This window comes from Pipra filicauda, unplaced genomic scaffold (assembly GCF_003945595.2).
Source record: "Pipra filicauda isolate LSUMZ 115617 unplaced genomic scaffold, ASM394559v2 scaffold80_size11013439_pilon, whole genome shotgun sequence".
NCBI classification, from domain to species: Eukaryota; Metazoa; Chordata; class Aves; order Passeriformes; family Pipridae; genus Pipra; species Pipra filicauda.
This window is the reverse complement of record NW_024104987.1, coordinates 2,614,643-2,635,660: the sequence shown is the minus strand read 5'-3', so window position 1 is coordinate 2,635,660 and position 21,018 is coordinate 2,614,643. Positions and strand designations below refer to the sequence as shown.

Sequence of the window (21,018 nt, the reverse complement as noted above, 5' to 3'; positions counted from 1 at the left end):
TACTCCAGCTCCTACCTAGCATTCCAGTTCCCCACAAACACTGTTAATTTTGCTGCCACTAACATACCTTTCAAGCAGTTTTTTCGGTTCCATGCACACGGTGGGGGTAGATGACGTCTGTCATCCTATTTCCCATCTTGACTCACACAGCTCTTTCCCCCTGAGCTCCCCAGTCACTGCCCTGCTGTTATTCCTGGCAGTGCTGTTGCTCATGGAGGTGTTTTTTCTGGCCCGGTGATCTATGATTTTTATTTTTTTTTTTTAACTCATTTTCCTTTCAGATTCACTTCCTCTGTGGATGCTGCCATGTTTATGCTTGCAGGGTAACACTGAGTCAGGATCTCTGTGGGGTTTTACGTCACTGCATGGTGGGGAGCAGAATGTAAAGCCTTTACTTTTAGGGAGGTGATTCTCCCCCTCTACTCTGCTCTTGTGACATCCCACCTGGAACACTGTGTCCAGGTCTGGTGCCCCCAACATAAGGACATGGAACTGTTGGAGCAAGTCCAGAGGAGGCCATGACATTGATAATGGGACCAGAGCACCTCCCCTGTGGAGACAGGCTGGGAGAGCTGGGGCTGCTCAGCCTGGAGAAGAGAAGGTTTGTGGAGACCCCACAGCACCTTCCAGTGCCTGAAGGGGCTACAAGGAAGCTGGAGAGTGACTGTTCATCAGGAACTGGAGTGACAGGACAAGGGGGATTGAGTTCAAACTGGAAGAAGGGAAATTTAGGTCAGATATCGGGAAGGAATTCCTCCCTGTGAGGGTGATGAGGCCCTGGCACAGGTTGCCCAGAGAAGCTGTGGCTGCCCCCAGATCCCTGGAAGTGTCCAAGGCCAGACTGGACGGGGCTTGGAGCAACCTGGGCTAGTGGAAGGTGTCCCTGCCCACGGCAGGGGGTTGAAACAAGATGATCTTCAAGGTCCCTTCCAAGGCAAACCATGCCATGATTCTGCTTCTTTCCTTCCCAGAGACCATTCTTAGCTTCTATTAATGTTGATCCCCAGGTTGATAAATAGCACTATAAAAATTAGAGTAATAAATCCAGTCTTTGTAAGAACTTCTGGGAAGCTTTGTTAAAAAGCAAACAAATTATCTTCCCGCTTGGGATATTTCAGATGCTTTTTACAGACAGATTTATGGCTCTTTTATATGAGACCAGGAATATGTATCCTACATGACTTAATGCAAAATGGAGAGGAGCCAAATGCCTAAGAATGATGAGGTGGCATTATCACTCAGCTGGTGAAGGAATTGTCATGATCTCGAAGAGGGCTGATGGTTTTAATCATGAAAAAAGTGCTTTTGACTCCTTACAGGGCTGAAGCAGAAATGGCTAAGTACATAAACTTGACAGGACTTAACAAAAAATGAGAAGACATGCTGGTGCAGAATCTCCAAGGCACTTTGGTAGCCAACTCCTCTTAACTTGCAGGGCCCTAAGTGTCTCTGGACACTTTCATCCAGAACCTGCCTAGAAATACCATTCTTCAGGCAGTGTTGCTTGGCTTAAAAAGGAGAGCAATCAGGTTGATAAAATCTAGGAAATCCTACCTGCAAGTCCATGCTGTGACATGTGGGGAATCACAGCCCCTGCCTGGGGACTCATCTCCTCTCACCCAGTGTCAAACTGGATGTCCCACCAGGATGGAGATGTGGTGGGCACTGTCACTGGAACCACTCCATGCCAACCCACAGTGCTTCCCATTGGGAACTGGATTTTGCCACCAGGAACCAAATTTGTCTAAAAAACTGATACAATGGTGCTTTAGCTACAGGATAAGGAAAAAACTGAATTATAAAAATGGTTCTATGGATCTGCTGCTGAATGGAACCAGAAGCAGCCAGTACAGTCCTCACCTTACCCCTCTTCGTGGGCTGTATCACACCATGTCTCTCATGCCTGTTGTACGTTCCCTGGCAGCCTGGGCACCTCTCCTCTGCTCTCCAGCAGCCACAGCCCCGGGCAGTGGATTGCTCCATGAAAAACTGATGCATGGAGTTGTTTGAAATGAAAGTTGTGGGAATAGCGCTGACGGCAACGCGAGTTATTCACTCGGGAATGTTTAATTAGACGGTTAAGAGCAGGGTCTGACTGTAATTCAGACCAGACCAAATGGAACAGGGCTTTGTTTGGTTTTGAATTTCTCTTAACGTCTTCAGCAGTGTGAGAATTATCACATGGAAATGCAGGAACACAAACTTATGGAAGCAGGATTTAACTTGGAAAGATCAATCAGTGCTGACTCGCGGGGAAGTTGTGCCCAGTGAACGGGAGGGACCTCGGGTTGGCATCACAAGGCTCCTCCTGAAAGCTGGTCCTGTTCCCTTCTTTCTTCTCCTGCCTCACTGGCTCCAGAGCTCGGGATTGCACCACTGCTGCCCAACGGAATGCTTGTTTTCCTCATAAAGAGAACTTTGCAGAACAGGTTTTACACACAGGTCTGAGCTTTGTTCCAGATGGGATCTATCCCCAAACAGCACCGGGGCTTGCCCAGACAAGGAGGAGCGAGATGTGACAATAGCAGGCAGCTTGTGGGAAAAAAAAAAAGGGAAGATAAAAAGCCAAAAAAGAAACGTGTAGGTGGGAACACAGAAAACTTTTTCTAGTGTTCAGAAACTTCTGGTAGTTTCCACTTACAGACATATTGTAACCAGGTGAGCAAGACTTGGTGTTTACTGACACTGTACTCTGACAGTATTTCACAAATATTAATGATCCCTATTTGTATTTTCTGTAAAAGTACCAGCTTTTGGCTTAGTGTCAGAAAACCCTGGACCCTGGCTTCAAATTAACAGGAATTATCAAAGATTTGAGGGATGTGAGCTCAGGGGCTGGATTGGGTCTGTCAGAAATGCAGATCCAAGATCTACACCCAAGCTATTACCCTTTATTTCTTTAATATGAGAGCTAATAAATAAAACCCACAACAGCAGGTAGTTCCTGATGGCTTACATGTCATTGCACAAGCACCTATTTCTCCTCATATCAAAACATAACCCTGGCTATTGGAATTATTTCAGTTGTACACTCCATGATTACCCCAAATGAGCTCAGCACTGCTGAATGTTGGTCAAAATGTTGTAACACTGACTTATAAAGTTGAGTTTTATTCTCAGTTATAAGTTCAGCAGATGCAGGGTTCATTTTAGGGATCATTTCTCCTTCCCAAGCCCAGGAATGGGCTGCATCCCTGCCAGCACAGCCCAGACGTTCTGTGACTTCTTACTTTAAGTAAATAAGTTAAGTGACTTCTTAAGCTTTAAGTACATGAAGTGAGGGGACTCAAAGGGCTCATCTCAGCCGTAAACACACGTGAAATAATTCCACATGCGGATTTAAAGCAATTATAGTGAAATCTTGGCCAAACTTGAATATGAATTTATTTCCTTCCATCCTCAGCAGTCTCTGATCCCTTAACCGGGCCCTTTCCAGGCCAGGGTTCACCAGCGCCTGTGGCCGTGTCGGTGTTGAATTGATGCCTCAGCAGGTCCCACTCCCCTTCAGGGGGTCCTGCTCCTCTCAGGGGATCCCACTCCCTCCATCCCATCCTGCTCCCCTCAGCCATTCCTGCTCCCCCCAGGGGATCCCGCTTGCCCCATCCCGTCCCATCCTGCTCCTCTCAGACCTTCCCGCTCTCCCTCAGGGGGTCCCCCCCCATCCCACCCCATCCCATCCCATCTCACCCCACCCCACCCCACCCTACCCCATCCCATCCCACCTCACCCCACTCTACCCCACTCTACCCCATCCCATCCCATCCCACCTCACCCCACCCCATCCCATCCCATCCCATCCCATCCCATCCCATCCCATCCCATCCCATCCCATCCATCTCCGAGCATCCCCCCCGCTCCCCTCCATCGCCGCGCGCCTTAAAGCGGCCAGCACCTCCCTCGCCTCTCCCGCATCCCATCCCCGCCCCTCTCCCTCCGTTGCCCCTTTAAGGTTACCGCGGCGACCGTGCCGGGGCCGAGAGCGAGGCGCATTGACGTCAGCGCGGGCGGGGCCCGAGCGGCCGGTGGGTTTCCGGTGCCGCGGCTGCAGCGAGGCCGGGCCGGGCCGTGAGGGCGGGGGGGCCCCGCGGAGCCGCCGCCGGTGAGGGCCGGGAGAGGCCGGGAGGGGTCCCGGGGGGCGGCGGGGCTGGGCCGGGGGGGGGACGCGAACTGGGCGGGGAGGGCGCGGAGAGCGCGGCTGCGGCCTTGGGGCGGGGCGGGAGCGGCCCCGGGGGCTTCGCGGGGGCAGCGGCGGCTTCGCGGCCCCGCGGCCGAGGGGCCTCCCCGGGGCTGTGGGGAGGCGCGGGGCCGGTTGTGTTCCCCTTTTCTGCGTCCCCTCGCCCCGGGGGGGCCGTGTCGGGGCTTTCCTGGAGGCCCCGGGTCTTGGGCTGGGCTGGGCAGCCGCGCCATTGGGGTGGGGTGGGAGGGGTCGGGAAGGCTTTGGGAATAAGCAGGGGAAAAAAAAATGCCTCGTAGAAACACTGAAGGTTTCGTCCTGTCCGTGATACTTTGTTTTCTGTGCCGGGGTTGCCCGGCTCGTGTGCCGCTCGCAGGGTGTGATTTGCAGGCGGTCACCGGGTGTCCCCGGGGCTGTTTAATTAGCGCTGACCTTCAGTGCGAGCCTGCGAAACAAAGGGAGCCGCTGGAGAAGTTTTCGGCGCTTTCTCAGCCCCTGAGAAGGCCACGCTTTTAGTGTTTATGCAACGCAAAATACACGTGTGTATGTGCTTGAGCAGGGATTAAGTGTGACAGGAATGAAACCTGTCCAAAGCGTTGGCAATTCTGGGTTAACTCCATAATCTCCAGCAGCAGAATTCGCAGGGGCACAGTGTTGTGTTGCCTCTGTGCCCTGAGTTTCTCTGCTGCTGCCTCAGCAGGATAAAACCCGTGATGTGCCTTCGGTGACTTGTCATTTCTGAAAGATGTTTTGACTAGATCCCTTTTTTTCCCCCTTTCCAAAGCTGATCCCGGGATCAACATATCTTACTGCATATTAATAAGCTGCTGCCACGGTCCCTGTACCAGGTAACTTTCTTTGTATTTCATCAAAAATGCCCTGAGAAGTTCTTTCCTGTTTCTTTAGATCTCACAGTGTTAATTTCCTTACGAAAAAAAAATTATATGAAATGCCTGTATGTGTATATATGTGTATTAACACATATATGTATGTTTATATATATATATGTAAATATATGTTTAAAAATGGTTCTATAACCTTGTGGTTGGTTGATCTGGGCTAGACACTAAGTGCCCACCAAAGCTGCTCCATCACTCCCCTCCTCATTTAAGGGAAGGAAAATATAAGGAAAGGCTCATGGATTGAGATAAGTCACCAGTTGCCATCACAGGCAAAACAGACTTGACTTGAGGAGGTTGGTGATAAATTAAACCAATCAAATTGGAGTAGGATAATGAGAAATAAAGCCAAATCTTACTAACACCTTCCTGCCCTCCTCCCTTCTGGGGGCTGCAGGTGGATCTCTGCTCCCCCATGGACCTCCACAGGCTGCAAGTGGATCTCTGTACCCTGGACTTCCACAGGCTGCAGGCGGATCTTTGTCCCTGTGGACCTCCATGGGCTTCAGGGGAATCCCTTCTCCAGCTTCTGGAGCACCTCCTGCACTGACCTTGGGGTCTGTAGTGCTGTTTCTCTCACATATTCCCACTCCTTTCTCCAGCTGGAGCATCCATTTCCCCCTGTCTCCCTAAATACATTATCTCAGAGGCTCTACCACTGTCCCTGGTGGGTTCATCCTTGGTCAGTGGCAGTTTCATCTTGGAGATATCAGGAATTGGCTCCATTGGACACGGGGGAAACATCCAACAGCTTCTCACAGAAGTCTCCCAGTAGCCCCCCCACTATCAAACCCAATACAAACCTGAAAGGGGGAAAAAACCTGCCTACAAACATTTTTGGAAGTGTCTCGGCTGCCTCTATAACGTCTTTTAAAAACCTGGCACCATCACAGTTGTGTTCAAAGCTGTACTCTTCATTATTTATAGTTGAAAAAGTATTTTTGGGTTTGCAGTGTAGCCATGAAATAAGTTATGAAGGAGGGACCAGTTTAAACCAGAGAGGGGGTTTTTAGGAGTGATGCTTCTAATTCCATAACTTCCGTTAGCAGGCTCTGCCTTGGCATTTGGAGAACTGGCTCTGGCTTCAACCTTAACATGTTTCACTTCCGAATACTTCCCATTCTGGCCTCTCAGATTTCCAGCTTCCACCCACCTCTCTCCTGGCCACCATCCCCCTGACCCCACACAGACCTCTCTGATGGGATCTTCCAGCCCTACAAAATACTCAGTTTAAGCAGCAGAAACTTCAGATGGATTCTTCCCTGACTTGGAGTGCTCACAGGGCTTGGGTTGTTGAAGCTTTTTCAGCTGAACCAAATGCTTTTCCTGCTGTGGCTGTAGAGCCCCCAGATTTTTTGATTTCTCTCCAGGTGCTAAATAAGTTCCCAGCCTTTCACAGTTTATCTTAGTTACTGCTCTGGCAGGTAAAGGTGGTTTTATGCTGTGATATCAGCAAGATAAAGCAGCATAACTTTCTTTTAGGCAGCTGCATCTTTGTTTCCACTCTTTATTTAACCTTCTCTTTCTCTTCCCTTCAGCAATGGCAGCTTCCAGCAGCAGCAGCAGCGAGGAGGAGCGTAGCCTTCGGGAATGTGAACTTTACATCCAAAAACACAACATCCAGCAGCTTCTGAAGGATTGCATTGTACAGTTATGCACAGTCAGACCTGAGAGACCCATGGGATTCATCAGAGAGTACTTTGAAAGATTGGAGAAGGTAAAAAATACAGGATGGGAGGGAAGGAGAGTGGAACAACCTGAACTTAAATTTATCCTCGTGATTTAGGGGCTGAGCTGCAGATTTGACCAGTGTCCGTGTGCTGGCTGTTTGAAATTGGAAATGGTGCTTTTTGAAAAGAAATTATGTTTTCCAGTAGCTTGTACACCTCTGTCATACCAAAGCATGTAGGACAGAGCATAAGCTGAGAAGGAGACTTATCCAGCTGGGATGCAGATGTAATGCCAGTCCAGTGCTTACTCATAGGAGCTGATTGTCAGCGTGCACGAGGGTGTCTGTGGCTGGATGACTGTGGAGTCTGACCTTGGATGGACACTGCTGATGTCATTTGGCTTCTTACATTGAGACAACTGGTTTCCAATAATTGGGGTAGAGCACAGAAGTGGTGCCAGTGGCATTATCCAGGCCTAGTGAAGTCAAATAGAAGTATTTGCATTCCAGATCTCTGGAAGAGCGAGCCTGTTCCTGCCTTCTCTAGGGAGTTCAGTGTTCTGCTTTGTTGTTCCTCTTGCATTTGTCCTGAGATCTCTTTGGTGGTTTTGTTGTTGTTGTTGTTGTTGTTGTAAGCATTCTGGGATGTTGGGAATGGGAACCATTCACAGTTGAAATGGTGATTTCCCATTCCTTTGAGCTGTTAAATTTTATATATTGATATCCAGGCAGGTTGGAAAAGAAGCTGCAATGGAAATGGGAAGTTTAAAGTCTTGTGCAGAGAAAAGGTTGGGTACAATGACTGTACTCAGAATATGGGATTTGTAAATAATGCAGCTGTGACCTTGTACAGCAGTGTTTGCAAGTGCTGCTTTCAGTATTTGCTGTACATGGGAGTTATACCTTTTTCATATATTTTTTTTTTTAATTCTAGGTCGCTGCTAATTGCAGATGTGAATAAAAGACATTAACACTAGAGAGCATGAATATATATAGTGGAAATTGTGTTTTAATAGAAGTTTTCAAGGTAAATACTAGAAAATGAACAAAAGGTGCAAACTAACCTGCTATAACCACAATGTATTTGAGGAACGTTTTGCTTATGAAGTGAACAAAAGCTCTCACTTTCTTTTTGTGTGTGTGTGTAGTTGCAGCAGTTAATCATTAGGTTCCTAAAAATCCATTGCCTCCTTCCTCATCTTGGATACTAGGGTTTGGAAGTACTGACAGGTTAATAATTTGTAACACATCACCACAGGTATTGATATACAAAGTTTTACAAAGTAAACTGCATTACTGTGCTTAGAATAAATTGTAAACCAATTCATACATGGGGTATAAAATGTAGTGGATTTATAATCAACATACAATATTTAAGATTGAAGGAAATTTAATTTTTCTTTTAGCAAGACAAGTCCAGCTCTGAATTTAATGACATATATGCTGGAATTGAGTAAGTTGATGATTTTATTCTGGTGCAAACTGGCTGTCTGTGTACTCCATCAGCCTACAAGGAAGCTGAAAATTAAACTGGTTAGGTCATGTTTTTTCCCCTGAAATCACTCTTACAATTTTGGTCAGGGTCTGTTGTCATGGGCTGTACAACCCACCAGTGCAGCTGGAGCTACAAGTGAAAGTGGAGCATTTCTCTTCTTGAATTTAAAAATTGCTGCAGCTTTCTGTGGGTGATTTCCTCACCCAGCCTGATGTGCTGCTGTGAGTTTACCCAGGTAAAATGTTCCTTCACAGCTGTCAAGTAACGGAACTGAACATCCTGTGCTGGCTCCAAACTCCCTGACATCCGTGTCTGGAAAGCACAAATGCTCAGTGCTCTCATTAACCAGCTCCAACCCAGTAATTAGCTCTGGTAGAGCAAAAATGATTGAAACTGAATCTGCCTCACCTTCCAGAAGTCATGTCTGTCACATCTTTATTAAAGCAGAGCAACTTTTCAATGTGCTTTCTGAATCTGTTCAGCTGTTTGACTGTGTCTCCACCTCAGTTTCACCCAGTCTGTTTTTTCAAGATTGACTTTTGAGGGAACACCATTGAAAGCTGAAGTGAGGCTGCTATTTTCCCCTCTGTTCTCCTGACAAGTCATCTCTCCCACTGCACACAAACAGAGCTGATTCATTGGCATGTTATTAAAATACGTCGCAGACATTTAAACACACTTTAGAATTTCTGTTCAGAAACATTAAAATTGCTGCCTCCAAGGTTGTTACAGCTACTACAGGAATTCAAATATCCTCTTATGGCTTATGAGAGCTGTTAGGTGAATCCAGTTACTACACATTGATTGTATAAATGGTTTTGTTTTATCTGGTTTGGTGGACTAAGGCCTCTGGTTTTTTTGCTGTGCCAATGTCTGGTAATACCAATACATGCTAAAAGCTCTAATAGCTCCCCAGTGCTGGGCTTGGCTGTGTGATGTAGCTTCAGCTATGGACATTTAATGTAGAGATCAATAGTGCAGCCTGGCAGATGAATCCTGGATATTGGACATGATTGTTCTCTGAAATAAGTGCATATGTGCAGTACAGTTATGTGCACGTTAGGCTTTAGAGAACGCTGGAATTAGGAAATGTGATTGACATGGAGTCACTGTACCTGTTCCCCACCACCTGCTGTGCCTCCACAGATACAGAGCTGAGTATTTTCCCATTTTCCTAAGTGTTTCTTTTGCAAAACATGATAATTAAGAAGGATGTACTGTGCAGTTGTGAATTAATTTTTTTTCCAAATGCTTTTTTAGCTTCTGAATGTTTGAAGTTTTTTAAATATGTGGAGAGCTGATATAAATTAAATATTAATTAGCCAGAAGAAGTTGAGACTGTGTGTGGTGTGATGACAACTTGCAGGTTATACAGGGTATAATTCTAAAGGTAATTCTAAAGTTGTGAAGCTCTTCTTCAGTAGTTGATAGGCTTAAATATGAGTATGTGAAGTGTCACTTTCTTGTAATATTTTAAATAAACTTGATGCATATTTGTTACTTGTCAGGAAAAATAAAATTTTCATTTAGTGATCACTGACACTAAAACTTTGAACTGCTTCATGATCTGAAAGGCCAGGATCTAAACTTGGATGTAATAAATAGGCTAACTTTATTACTAAATCTTCCTCAAGTCCTGGGAATGGTTATACTGGTCAGTGCAGAGCAAACTGAGTGCCTTTGTCCACTTTGTGTTTAATTTGAGGAGCTTCTAAACCTGAACAAACATATTTTTCTCATAAACACTGGCTGAATTTGAAGGTAACTGAGAGTAACAACTGCCACTCTTTCACCAGGTTCTATTGCCATTTTTCTCTGATCTGGTGGTGTGATAAATGTGGTTTAGTATCAGAAATTATAGAAGGTGTATTTTCAAAAGACGAAAACAAAGAGATTTTAGAGTGTCACTCCATGGCACAGAGTAGTCTTGCAATGTGTGATGTGAATATCTGGAGATTTACAGTTTAGTTGACTTAGTGGTGTTTGGACTTGATGATCTTGGAGATCTTTTTCATCATATTTTCTGGTTCTGTTCTATGATTTGTCTCATCCAGGGAAAACCTTCCTCTTGGTCAGTGTGTAAATAGACTGCTTAGAATAGCAGGTATATTCTAAATGAATACATTCTTACCCACCTCTAGCTTGTTTCTGTGTCCATGCCCTACCTTAATATACTAAAAGGAAGTATGTTAATGTTAAATTTTGTATCAGGCAGAAGTTACCAGTTGTATTTTTTCTGTCAGTGCAGTTTTCTTGCCCCTGAGTGGGACGTTGCCCTGGTGAGCCTCTTGAGCAGTGTTTGGATACACAGCTCCCTCACTAAATGCTGCTGAAGTGCTTCAATCTCTGATCACAATAGTTAATATTTTATGTGATACTGGGAAAAACACAGCAGCTGGTGTTCACTTTTTAAGTAAGTGTCCTTTTTTGTGTATGTGAACAAACATGTTTCTGTGGTCGATGGTGTTTTCCACTCTGGAGAGGCAGTTTAAACCAAACACTTATTACTGCTCAGGCTATTTTTAATTTCATCTCTGTCGAGACTTGTTCCTCTAAAACCAGAGGATAGAAACAAGTTCTAAAATACCTTTTGCTCCCACCGTGCTGCAATGTGGCACCATTTTATCAATGGGCAGAAAGCAGGAAGTGAAACGTGAGTCGGTGGAGCAGCACTTGCTCCTTGGCTCCGGGAGAGGTGGAATGTAAATCCGGGAATGGTTTCCTGATGGCCCTTCCCTCAGTGGTGTTGTTATCCGTGGCCTCCCTGCACCTCCGGAGCCAGGCAGCTCTGCCCAGCTGGGATCAAGGACGCTGGGACAAACCCAGCTTTTACAAGGGCTGGAGCTCTTGGAGAACAGAAGACTCCTTGTTCTTTTACAGAATGTCCCAAAACTCTGTTTCCTAATGCTGGGAGTGTCATCTGAGCTGTTATGGTGCAAATGCTCTGACTGCAGGGTTGGCTGATTTTGTTTTTAATCTGATTTTAGTTGATTAGGGTGAATCTTCTGAAGAATCAAATTTCTGTGTGTCAAGTTAGACTTTCTTTTATTGTAAGTACCCTGGTCTTCTACAGTATCACTACAACAGGACAGGTAACTGAGGGAAATAAGGAAAACATATAATGTTGTGCAAAGTTGACAAATCTGTGGCTTCCATAAAAAAAAATCCAAGGCTGGCCTTCAGCATCCTTCCTCCAGCTCTTCTGTAAGTGCTGTTCGTGTTTCTTTCTCCTAAAATAAACATTGGTTAATGAGTATCAAGTTGGTCCATGACTCAACCTGTTTCAAAAGCTTCTCATGTAACGTGGATTTCTGAGGAATTGCTCCTCTGTCTTTCAAATCCCAAAAGGCTTCAACACCTCTCAGCTGAGGGAGGAACTGTGGGGTTTGCAGCTGGGGAGGTGCCTCCAGCATTTGGGGAATGTCTTCATCAGAAAGATGATGCCAATGTCTTGGCAGAAAGTAGAATCGACTTGTTTACACTGATAGTTTAATAAATTAAGTATGACTGACTGAAAGAAGCACCATTGTGACATGACTGTTATGAATGAGAGGCATATCCACCATCTATTTTGAAAGGCCTTTGATCTTGGATGCTGCAGTCTCCTGTTTGCCTTAATGTGGGAATAATAGTACACAGGAAGCTCCCTCGGGTTGGCAGGAGAAACTGGAACATGATATATGACTGCCTTTTTTTTTTCTTTTTTTTTTTTCTTTGCTGGATTAAGTGACACAAACATGTCTCCCTTCCTGTTTAGGAGGAAACAAAACAGTTGTTGAATCAGCTGAAGTCTGGTTCTCGCTCAGACTCCCGGGAGGATGAAATCTCTCCTCCTCCTCCTCTGAACCCTGTGGTGAAGTATCGATCACGACGTGGGGCCATCAGTGCAGAAGTCTACACAGAAGAGGATGCTGCATCTTATGTTAGAAAGGTACCTAAAAGGCTTTTAAACGTTGCTAGGAATTACATCTGCAGGCCAAGGGTTTATCTGAACCCACCTTCTACCCAGAGTATTAAATAAGTAAATAAAAAGCAGACCTCTGTAGGTAGAATAAATTGTCTACAGTTAAAACATTTATGCATTGCTTAGACCTGTTGCCTTTGAAGTGATATATAATTAGATGTACATATATATATATTATATATAAACAAAGTGTTTCAACAGCTGCACTGACATAAATTTGGCCTAATGGCAGAGCAGACTTGCTGCTATTCACAGGAAAACACTGGTTGAACAGATACTTGTCCTCTTGCAAAAAAACTTATAAACTGAGAATGGGATGATGATTTTACAGATGCATAACATAATAGAAGATTCTATTTATGTGGTCAAACTGACTGTAAACATTGACTGTGTTTGGGTTTATATCTATAGTGCTTGGAAGAAACTGGAAGTATTCAACCAGTGTTTTGTAGCTGTTGAAATAATTTATTTACCTTGTGAAATGCACAAATTTGTCATGAAAAAACGAATCAGTTGCTTTTTTCTGACGATGTCCTAGGTTATTCCAAAAGATTATAAGACTATGGCTGCTTTGGCAAAAGCTATTGAGAAGAATGTGCTGTTCACCCATCTCGACGATAACGAAAGAAGGTAGGAGGGAATCTTTGGAGTGTTAAAAAGTTTCTGGAAGGGCAAACTTCAGAATGGATGTGTCACAGTGTCCAAAACTGCACAGCCAATGGTCAGTGTAACCATACAGAGGCTACAGGAGCAGTTTTGGTGGGTGGGGGGTACAGGTGGAGGATGTGAATGCGTGGAGTTGTCCAGGCTTTTGTCTAATTTTGGTGTCCTCTTCTTCAGTGACATCTTTGATGCCATGTTCCCTGTCACTTACATCGCAGGAGAGACTGTCATACAGCAAGGTAAGTCAGTGTTTGCACTGGAGAATGATTTGAGGATGGGGAGCAGACTCTGGCCCGGTGCTCTTGTTAGTTTTTGGGGTTTTTTGAAATACAAAAACATTGTCTGGCTGCAGTGACCCTTTCTTGTTGTGTTCCCTGAAGCACAGCTCATGCTGAAGCGAATGGAGCAAGGATGTGGTTTCATTGCATTTATTATCTGTTGGGAATACCATTTGATGACTCTGTAGAGCATGTTATGTCAGTTTATGGATCCAGTACTCCTGGAATTGCTGCTGATCTCCCAGATACCAGTAGATGTCCCCTTTCACAGGACTGTGAGGAGTGTGAAAGCAGCAAAATGTGAAATTTCACCCCGCAAGCTCTGCAAAAATGTGTCATCCTTATTGGAGTCTAAACATCACAGTTGTCAGAGATGACAGTTCTGTGAGATGTGAATGTTTGCAGAGATTTACTCCTTTTAGTGTGTATTCAATTTTTTTTCTTCTTTAGGTGATGAAGGTGATAACTTCTACGTTGTCGATCAAGGAGAAATGGATGTAAGCATTATTGGTAGTTTATTAATGATATGTTCATTCCTAGCAGAAGAATACTCTGATATTTGCAGACCTTTTCTACAGGCACTGCCTTTAGCAGCTTCTCTCATACTTGTAGAAGCTTATTTTGCTCCTTAATGGCTCAGTCTGGCTGCACAGACTGTGAGTTGGGTTGGGTTTGAAAATGAGTGATTTGGATACGGACACAATAGAAATGTTTTACAAGTGCAGGGTGGAGTCTGGTTGACGTGTGGGACAGGCTTTTTATTTTCCAGTCCAGCTAATTCGTAGCTCTCTCTGACAGAGACCTTGTTGGGATTTTATTTCCTGTCAAAGGGTCTCAGGAGTTCACGTGGGTAGAGTCTGTGCATGTGATGTAGGAGAGACAATGAAAGTAAAAATGGTGCTGGGGCTGGGAGTGCTGATAAAGCCCTGGAATGGTCAAGGGTACAGATGTGGGAATTTCCCTGTACTATAAATAGAGGGCAGCAGGGACATGGGGTGTCTCTGACCACAGGATGCTCTGCCTTTCAGGTTTATGTGAACAGTGAGTGGGCCACCAGTGTTGGTGAGGGTGGGAGCTTTGGAGAACTTGCCCTCATTTATGGAACCCCTCGTGCTGCAACCGTCAAAGCCAAGACGAACGTGAAGTTGTGGGGCATCGACAGAGACAGCTACAGGAGGATCCTGATGGCAAGTACCCTTCAGAACCTGGAATTATGCTTTTTGGGTTGACTTACGCTGGTCATCTGACCTTCTGCCTGTGCCTGTCCTTTGCTGGAATTATTTATTCCAAATCCTGCTATCTCTTTTGTAATCAGAAAGCTGATTACTCAACATGCATCCCTCAGGCACAGGGCAAGGGAGAATCTTGCATTAATGAGCAAAACAATACCAGTGCAGTATTAAGTGAGAATGTAACAAGGCTGCAGTAAATGCTGGGTACTTTATCAGTGTTGCTCAACTGAAACATTACTGAAATAACTTAATTTCAAAACACTTGATCTTGTGGGTTTGGGGGTCTGTGAGACAGGATGCAGTATGTCTGGTTAAATTTATTTTTGTCCTGAGTTTTATTTGAAGCAGAAAGAAAACTTACTTTGTGTGCTTGGTTTTTTCTTTTTTTTTTTTTTTTAGGGAAATACTTTGAGAAAGAGAAATATGTATGAGAAATTCCTTAGTAAAGTATCTATATTGGGTAAGTGAGAAGATTTTTGTTCTGAAGTGGAATAAATTGTAATGAAGCTGTTACCCAACATTATGATGATTACAGGCTGTTGTGATTATTCATTACAAGTGGCTGCAAACCCTGCACTGCTTTTCTGCGTCAATCCAAAATGACACTTAATTCAGATCTTGATATCTGATGCACAAATGTAGCCAGAAATACCTTGACCTCTGTATAAATACAGAGCAAAAAGTGTGATTTGTGCCTTGAGAAGACACTCTGTTAATGAACTGTTAACTCTGTAGAATCTCTGGACAAGTGGGAGCGTCTCACTGTAGCTGATGCTTTGGAACCGGTACAGTTTGAGGATGGGCAGAAGATTGTGGTCCAGGGAGAGCCAGGAGATGAGTTCTTCATTATCTTGGAGGTAAGTGAGGTCAAAATTAAAAGCTCAGAACTTGACTTTTTTTTTTTTTTTTTTTAATTCTGTCCCTAAACAAACACTTGGAGAAGAACAAAACACAAGAATGTCCTTACAGAGGATCCCTAAAGAAATATCTTCTTGCTGGACATGCAAAAGCTTATATTTAGTTTTGCTATTTTTACAAATGGCACTTCCAGGAAAAAAGTAACAAGTTTCTGGCTGAAACCAGTTTTAATTTTTCAGCATAGTAGAGACCTGTTCTGGATAGTCATTAATATCTTGCTAGACGTTTCATTGTCTTCTGTCTGGTGTTTTTCGGGAGTTTTTTGCTAGTCATAATATTCTTACTGTTATGAGGAAAACCAGGAAGAAATTGGTGCTGTGGACATATAAACACCCAAGACATTTTATACTTAGAGAGGAGGAAGGAGCAGCTGCTCTTATAGAGCAGTTGAGTAAACTGTGCAAGGACTATGAAGTGGTTTTTTAACTGAGGCATTTGTAACAGTTATTTCTGCAAAGCAACTGATTCTGGGTGGATTTCAGTGTTTTGAGTTGATTGGAATTAAACAGTTTATCGAAGTTGATGTTGGAATTTATTGGAATGAAACAGTTCCAGCTGTTTGACTGCTGTGATTTGGTTGTTGCAGGGCACAGCTGCAGTGTTACAGCGTCGGTCAGAAAACGAAGAGTTTGTGGAAGTGGGCAGGCTGGGACCTTCTGATTACTTTGGTGAGTCCCATAGTGACAGCTGTGGTTACATCATTTTACCTGTGCTGTGTGGATGGTAGAGATGAGATGGATTTGCTTAATTACCTCTTAGGACTCTTGTGGTTTCTCCCAGTGTCAGGTGAGTACCAGAGTCACTTGGCGTTCAGGTGTGCACACAGATCAGAGGATGTGATTGTTCCAGAGTACTTTTCTGTAGCAGAGGCCTGGTGGTGATTTGGTCTGACCTCCCTGCCATGAGCAGAGCTAAATTTGAAATTGCATCATTCTCCTCAGGGCTGTGTCCAGTTGAGTCTCTTGTGTCTCCAGGGATGGAGATCCCACAACCTCTCTGGGCAATTTCTTTTGCTGTTTAACCAGTCGTGTTGTGAAGAGTTCTTTTCTCTTTATGCCTGGCAAGAATTTCCTGTTCTGCAGCTTGTTGCTTTCTCTCTGCCTTTCACTGTGCAGGGAGCAGTGTGGGTTTGTCTTTGTAGTCACTCATTATGTAGCAGAGCACAGCAATAAGATAATCAGATTCCCTCCTTAGCCTTCTCTCCTCCAGGTCAGAAAACAACCTGGTCAGAACCTACAATTTAATGGTTAAATACTGCCCTCTGCCCCCCTCTCTCAAAACCCCTAACTTTTTGTCTCATGTTTAAGGTAGTTCCTCTCTCCTTAGTACTCTTTCCCCTTGCTAAAACCTTTTGATTGTCCAGGTTTTCAGCTCTTTAGATGATAAAATCAGCAAATTCTCTGTTGCAAGGCCTGAAGTGGGATGGACTCAGGTGCACTGGCTCTGCCCAAAGCTCTGCTTAGCTCAGGATCTAGGACTAGACTTCATTCTGTGTATGTCATTTCAGTATTTTCTGATATTTCCCACGATGTTCTCTTGAGTTTCCCACTCCTGAACTAAATAATATCCCAGCCATCGTGTTCAGGTGCTGCAGAGCTGTCCTCTCAGGGGTTTAACTCTCCCTTAGAACCTCCTTATCCTTTTGCAAGCCTGTTTTTTGGAGGCCAGTGAGTTCAGGAGCTTTAATTGGGCACAGAGGAAAAGTTTTTTTTCTCATTTCTTTTGAGCATCCCTTCTGATAACACAGGCAAACTTATTTTCCAAGGAGCACTGAGTTCTCTCCTCAGTCCTAAACATGAAGAGAAACAGCTCAACTACTTAAATACAAACAATCCAACCCAAAAGTTGCTGCTGTGGTTTCTTCCACTCTGTTGCTGGGAATGTTGGGGGTTGTTATCACCAACAGAAACAGGGGCTTGTTGAAAACTTCATTTCCAAATATGTTGTTTAGCAGTTGAGACAAAGCTTTTGGCATGTTTGTGCAAAACTTATGAAATGGGAATCCAGTGAGATGTCAAGTATCTCGTCTTCCACAGCCCCACGGTGAAGTCCAGTTCTTTATTTTGGCCACCTGTGGGTTAAAGGCTTCTGTCTAGTGCATTAATGGATGTTTTGTTTGTTTGTTTACTTCAATACCATGGTTGTGTTGCCCTAAGTTTCCTAGAAATACCAGGACCGAGCAGTAACATACTTTACCTGTTAGAAAAATAACTACTTGTTGACTAGGAAAATTACGTGGTAAATTGAAACATGACCTTTTCTCAGATAGAACCAGTGCTGAAAATTCTTTAGGCTTTCTTCAGAGAGACTTGAATGTGGACAGGGTTACTAACAACAAAATCATCAAGTAGTTCTTTTAAACAATTGCTTTTAATGTGACTACACAGAGAGTTGTTCTGAGCGGCGTCGAAGCGGGAATTACCTTCCCTGCAGTTTGCAGTGCAGCAGGGGGGTTTCTTTGCCTGCTGCTTTGTAACACTGTCCCCACTTTCTGCTGTCCCAGGTGAGATTGCTCTGCTGATGAACCGTCCTCGTGCTGCCACAGTCGTCGCTCGGGGCCCCTTGAAATGTGTGAAGCTGGACCGGCCCCGCTTCGAGCGTGTCCTGGGCCCCTGCTCGGACATTCTCAAGAGGAACATCCAGCAGTACAACAGTTTTGTATCACTGTCTGTCTGAAACCTTCCTCCCTGTCCAAGCCATGCTTCACGAATGCAGACTGCTTTATTTCCCCTTGTGCAGAGCCACGTTGCCACTGGCATTTGCAGCTTTCCTGTCTGGTTTAAAAAAAAAAAAAAAAAAAAAAAAAAAGAGAGAGAGAGAAAGGAAAAAAAAAAATAAGATAAAAAAATTTACTGCTTATCATGGCACTGTCATTAATTTAGGGCATATTATTTCTGTGCTCTCTGTCCCATTAAATTAATAGCAAAAGTTCTATGGAGACGTTTTGCTTCTCTCTGTGCACCAGTGTCCAACTCAGGCCAGTGCAGCCTTGCTTCAGGGAGGGAGAGACCTCCTGGCACCACGCCATTGCCATAGAGTAAGGAGGTGACAGGAAAGGGAGGGGAAAAGAATCCTTGTAAAGGTGTTTTTCAAATTGTTGGACAGGTTTTAAGGCTGTGGTCATCACCTGCTGTATTTCTTTTCACATGAGAACTTGCCCTTGTAATTGAGCTTCTTGGGGCTTGGGGTTTTCTGGGTTTCTTTTTTTTTTTTTTTTTTTTTCTGTTTTGTTTTTCATTTTCTGGGTACTGTAATCCTGGGTTCAATCGTGAGGCATCAGCTGCTAAGAAAGCCACAGTTGGAATTTACCAGTAGAATTGTACCTGTGTCCACTGGTTTAAGATTGCTTAGTTCTGTTTTTGTCAAGTGTAAATCAAAAGCTTTCGAAGTTAATAGTTCTGGTGAACTACTGCAGTTGTTAATTCATTTGCTGACTTGCTGCACCTGATCTTTTTCTCTTGTTGTTCCTTCAGCCATAGATTTGCCATATAAAACTCTTCCTGTTCCAAGTGGCAAGAACCAAATGTTACATTCAATGCCTGACTGGTCTCTAGTTCATAGATTGGTGTAAGAATGTGCAGCTGTCCAGCTGTTAGTAATGTTTTGAGTGCTTAGATTGGTGTAGAAGTTGAAAGCAAACATTTGATTTTCCCTGTGACTTGTTTTGTTAATCCTCAGTTGACTTTAAAAATAATCATCATCCGTTCAGGTGACCCTTTGTTACCAGGGAAAATAAATGCTGAGTATTTCTGGCCAGGATCAGTTGCAGGTGGCTGGTCTGTAGAGATCCATCATTCTTGGTAGAGAATGTGAGGCAGAAAAACTGAATGTTTTAACTTTCCTGCAACACTCCGTTGTTTTAAGTTTTTAAACCTGTCAATTCATCATTTTTTTTTAAATGGTTCATTATAAACCTAGTTTGAATCCAAGAGGTGTTTGGATTTCTTTTCTTGCTTATGGAATTTCCACCACATATGTTTCATACTCCCTTTTTTTTTCTCTTTTTTCTTTCCCCAAGTTCAATCTGTTGCAGAGTCTTAAATGTATTTCAGTATTTCCCAGCTTCGTGTTCCATTACTCTGTGTGCACCAAGACTTCCCAAAAGTTTTTACTGAATTCCACGGTTCAATAACTGTAGGCAATTTTTAAGGTTTCCTTTAAACTGTAATTTATATAAAGTAGCATAGGTTTGTATTTGGGAGTGACAGCAAGCAGTTTGGCATTTGTTATGCAACTACTCTAATGATGGAGCCCTAGTTTTATTTCCTTTCTGAGGTGATAGGGATTCAAATCCAACATTCTCCCAGGCATGTAGGGAATCAGGAAGAGTCTGCTCCTTGATGCAGAATAATACTGAAGGTATCAAGCCTTTACAAAAGGTTTCAGAGCATTTCTGAACCTGAAATCCCAGGAAGGGGATTGAAATGCTTGTGGTTTTGAGTTCTCTATTCAGGAGATGTTGAGTAGAGGATTTCTGCCAGAGTCCTTAAGGAATAAGCAAAAGCTACCTTTTTTTTGGTTCTTTGTTTTCTTTGTTTTTGGTAAAAATTTTTTTCTTTAGTTTTGACTCTCTGCAGGATTTTTCTTCATATGTGTTCTTTGTGTTACATTAAAGCACCAAAAACTGTGTAAACCAGTTAGAGCTCCACAGAAAAAAAAATGCACATTTTTTTTATATAAGGCTTTCTAATCAAGTTTCACTACTGCATCTTTTTAGCTTGCTGTTTACTCCCTTTTGTAGTTTTACCTACAAGATTTTAAGATAAATCAGCTAAGTCTGAGTTAAATATTAAACACAGTTATAGCTTTACCTTTGTGTGCAATTTCAATATGTTGGAAACCACAATTGGCATAGTTTTGCCTTAGCTAACATTCAGGGCTTTAGAAGTAATTTTTTGCTAGTCTATCTTCAGCAAATTGATGAAGTCTATTGCCCTAGGAAGCTATAGTCAACCAGAGGACCATTTTTGTATTGTTACCTGACTCTATAAGTCTGATTTACTGTATGTGCTAATATATTATATTATATTCCTTTTGTTATAGATTGTCCTAATGGCAGGTAAAGCAATAAAATGATTTAAATTCTTAAATGCAATCAGCCTCTTTTATTTTCTTCCCATGCCTGCACTGTGTTTTCCTTTGGCTTTAGAGGATGTGTCATGAATGAGGCAGTAGAAACTAAGCAGCTTAATGGATTAGTTTGGTGTTAACTCCACAGGGTTGAGTCCAGGTCCTGAACCTTCCCCTCGGAGCCTGTGGAGAGCTTGGTCTCCATGTGCCAGCCTGGGAATTCCTCTGGAGCTCTGGCATGACTGAGTTTTGCAGTGAGAAGGCCCCTGTGTCTCGTTTTGAGTGTCTCAGCCACTTGTGCTGCTTTCAGCTCCTCCTGTTGGTGATTCCCAGCCCAGACACAATTACTGGAGCTCAGAAGCTGCCCTAAGTTGGCCACTCCCATCTCTGAAAACCCTTAATGAAGGTTTGGAGCACATGGATGAGTTCTGGTGGGCAGACAGTGGGAAGGGGAAGAGGGGGATTTTCAGCCCTGATGAAGTAGGGAAACATTAAAGAGTGGTGACCTGAGGCAGCTCAGCCTGGATGTGTTTTACATCCAGCTCTGAGAAAGCTGGATCCTGACTGGATCACCTGAGTTTGCAGATACATTAAAAATGTATCTATAATGTAAAAGAGAGTGAAAATGAGAAGAAAGCAACCTTGCAATCCTGTTA

The 21,018-nt window shown here is 43.7% G+C and overlaps 1 protein-coding gene across 1 annotated transcript; it reads left to right on the top strand.

Moving 5' to 3' along the window:
* Positions 1–4,014: 4,014 nt before the first annotated feature.
* Positions 4,015–20,387, top strand: PRKAR1A (protein kinase cAMP-dependent type I regulatory subunit alpha). Its single transcript, XM_027736561.2, has 12 exons — positions 4,015–4,099; positions 4,959–5,022; positions 6,612–6,790; positions 11,995–12,168; positions 12,740–12,831; positions 13,042–13,103; positions 13,593–13,639; positions 14,171–14,329; positions 14,774–14,834; positions 15,110–15,231; positions 15,879–15,960; positions 17,796–20,387. Exons 3-12 carry the CDS (start codon positions 6,614–6,616, stop codon positions 17,966–17,968), a joined length of 1,149 nt encoding a protein of 382 aa, XP_027592362.1. The 5' UTR covers positions 4,015–4,099; positions 4,959–5,022; positions 6,612–6,613; the 3' UTR covers positions 17,969–20,387.
* The last annotated feature ends 631 nt before the right edge of the window (positions 20,388–21,018 follow it).

Excerpts from the sequence above, each read along its gene's own strand:
- PRKAR1A (XM_027736561.2), top strand. The coding sequence starts at position 6,614 with ATGGCAGCTTCCAGCAGCAGCAGCAGCGAGGAGGAGCGTAGCCTTCGG. Across the intron at positions 6,791-11,994 it reads ACTTTGAAAGATTGGAGAAG|GAGGAAACAAAACAGTTGTT; the intron begins GTAAAAAATACA and ends CTTCCTGTTTAG. Across the intron at positions 13,640-14,170 it reads TCGATCAAGGAGAAATGGAT|GTTTATGTGAACAGTGAGTG; the intron begins GTAAGCATTATT and ends TCTGCCTTTCAG.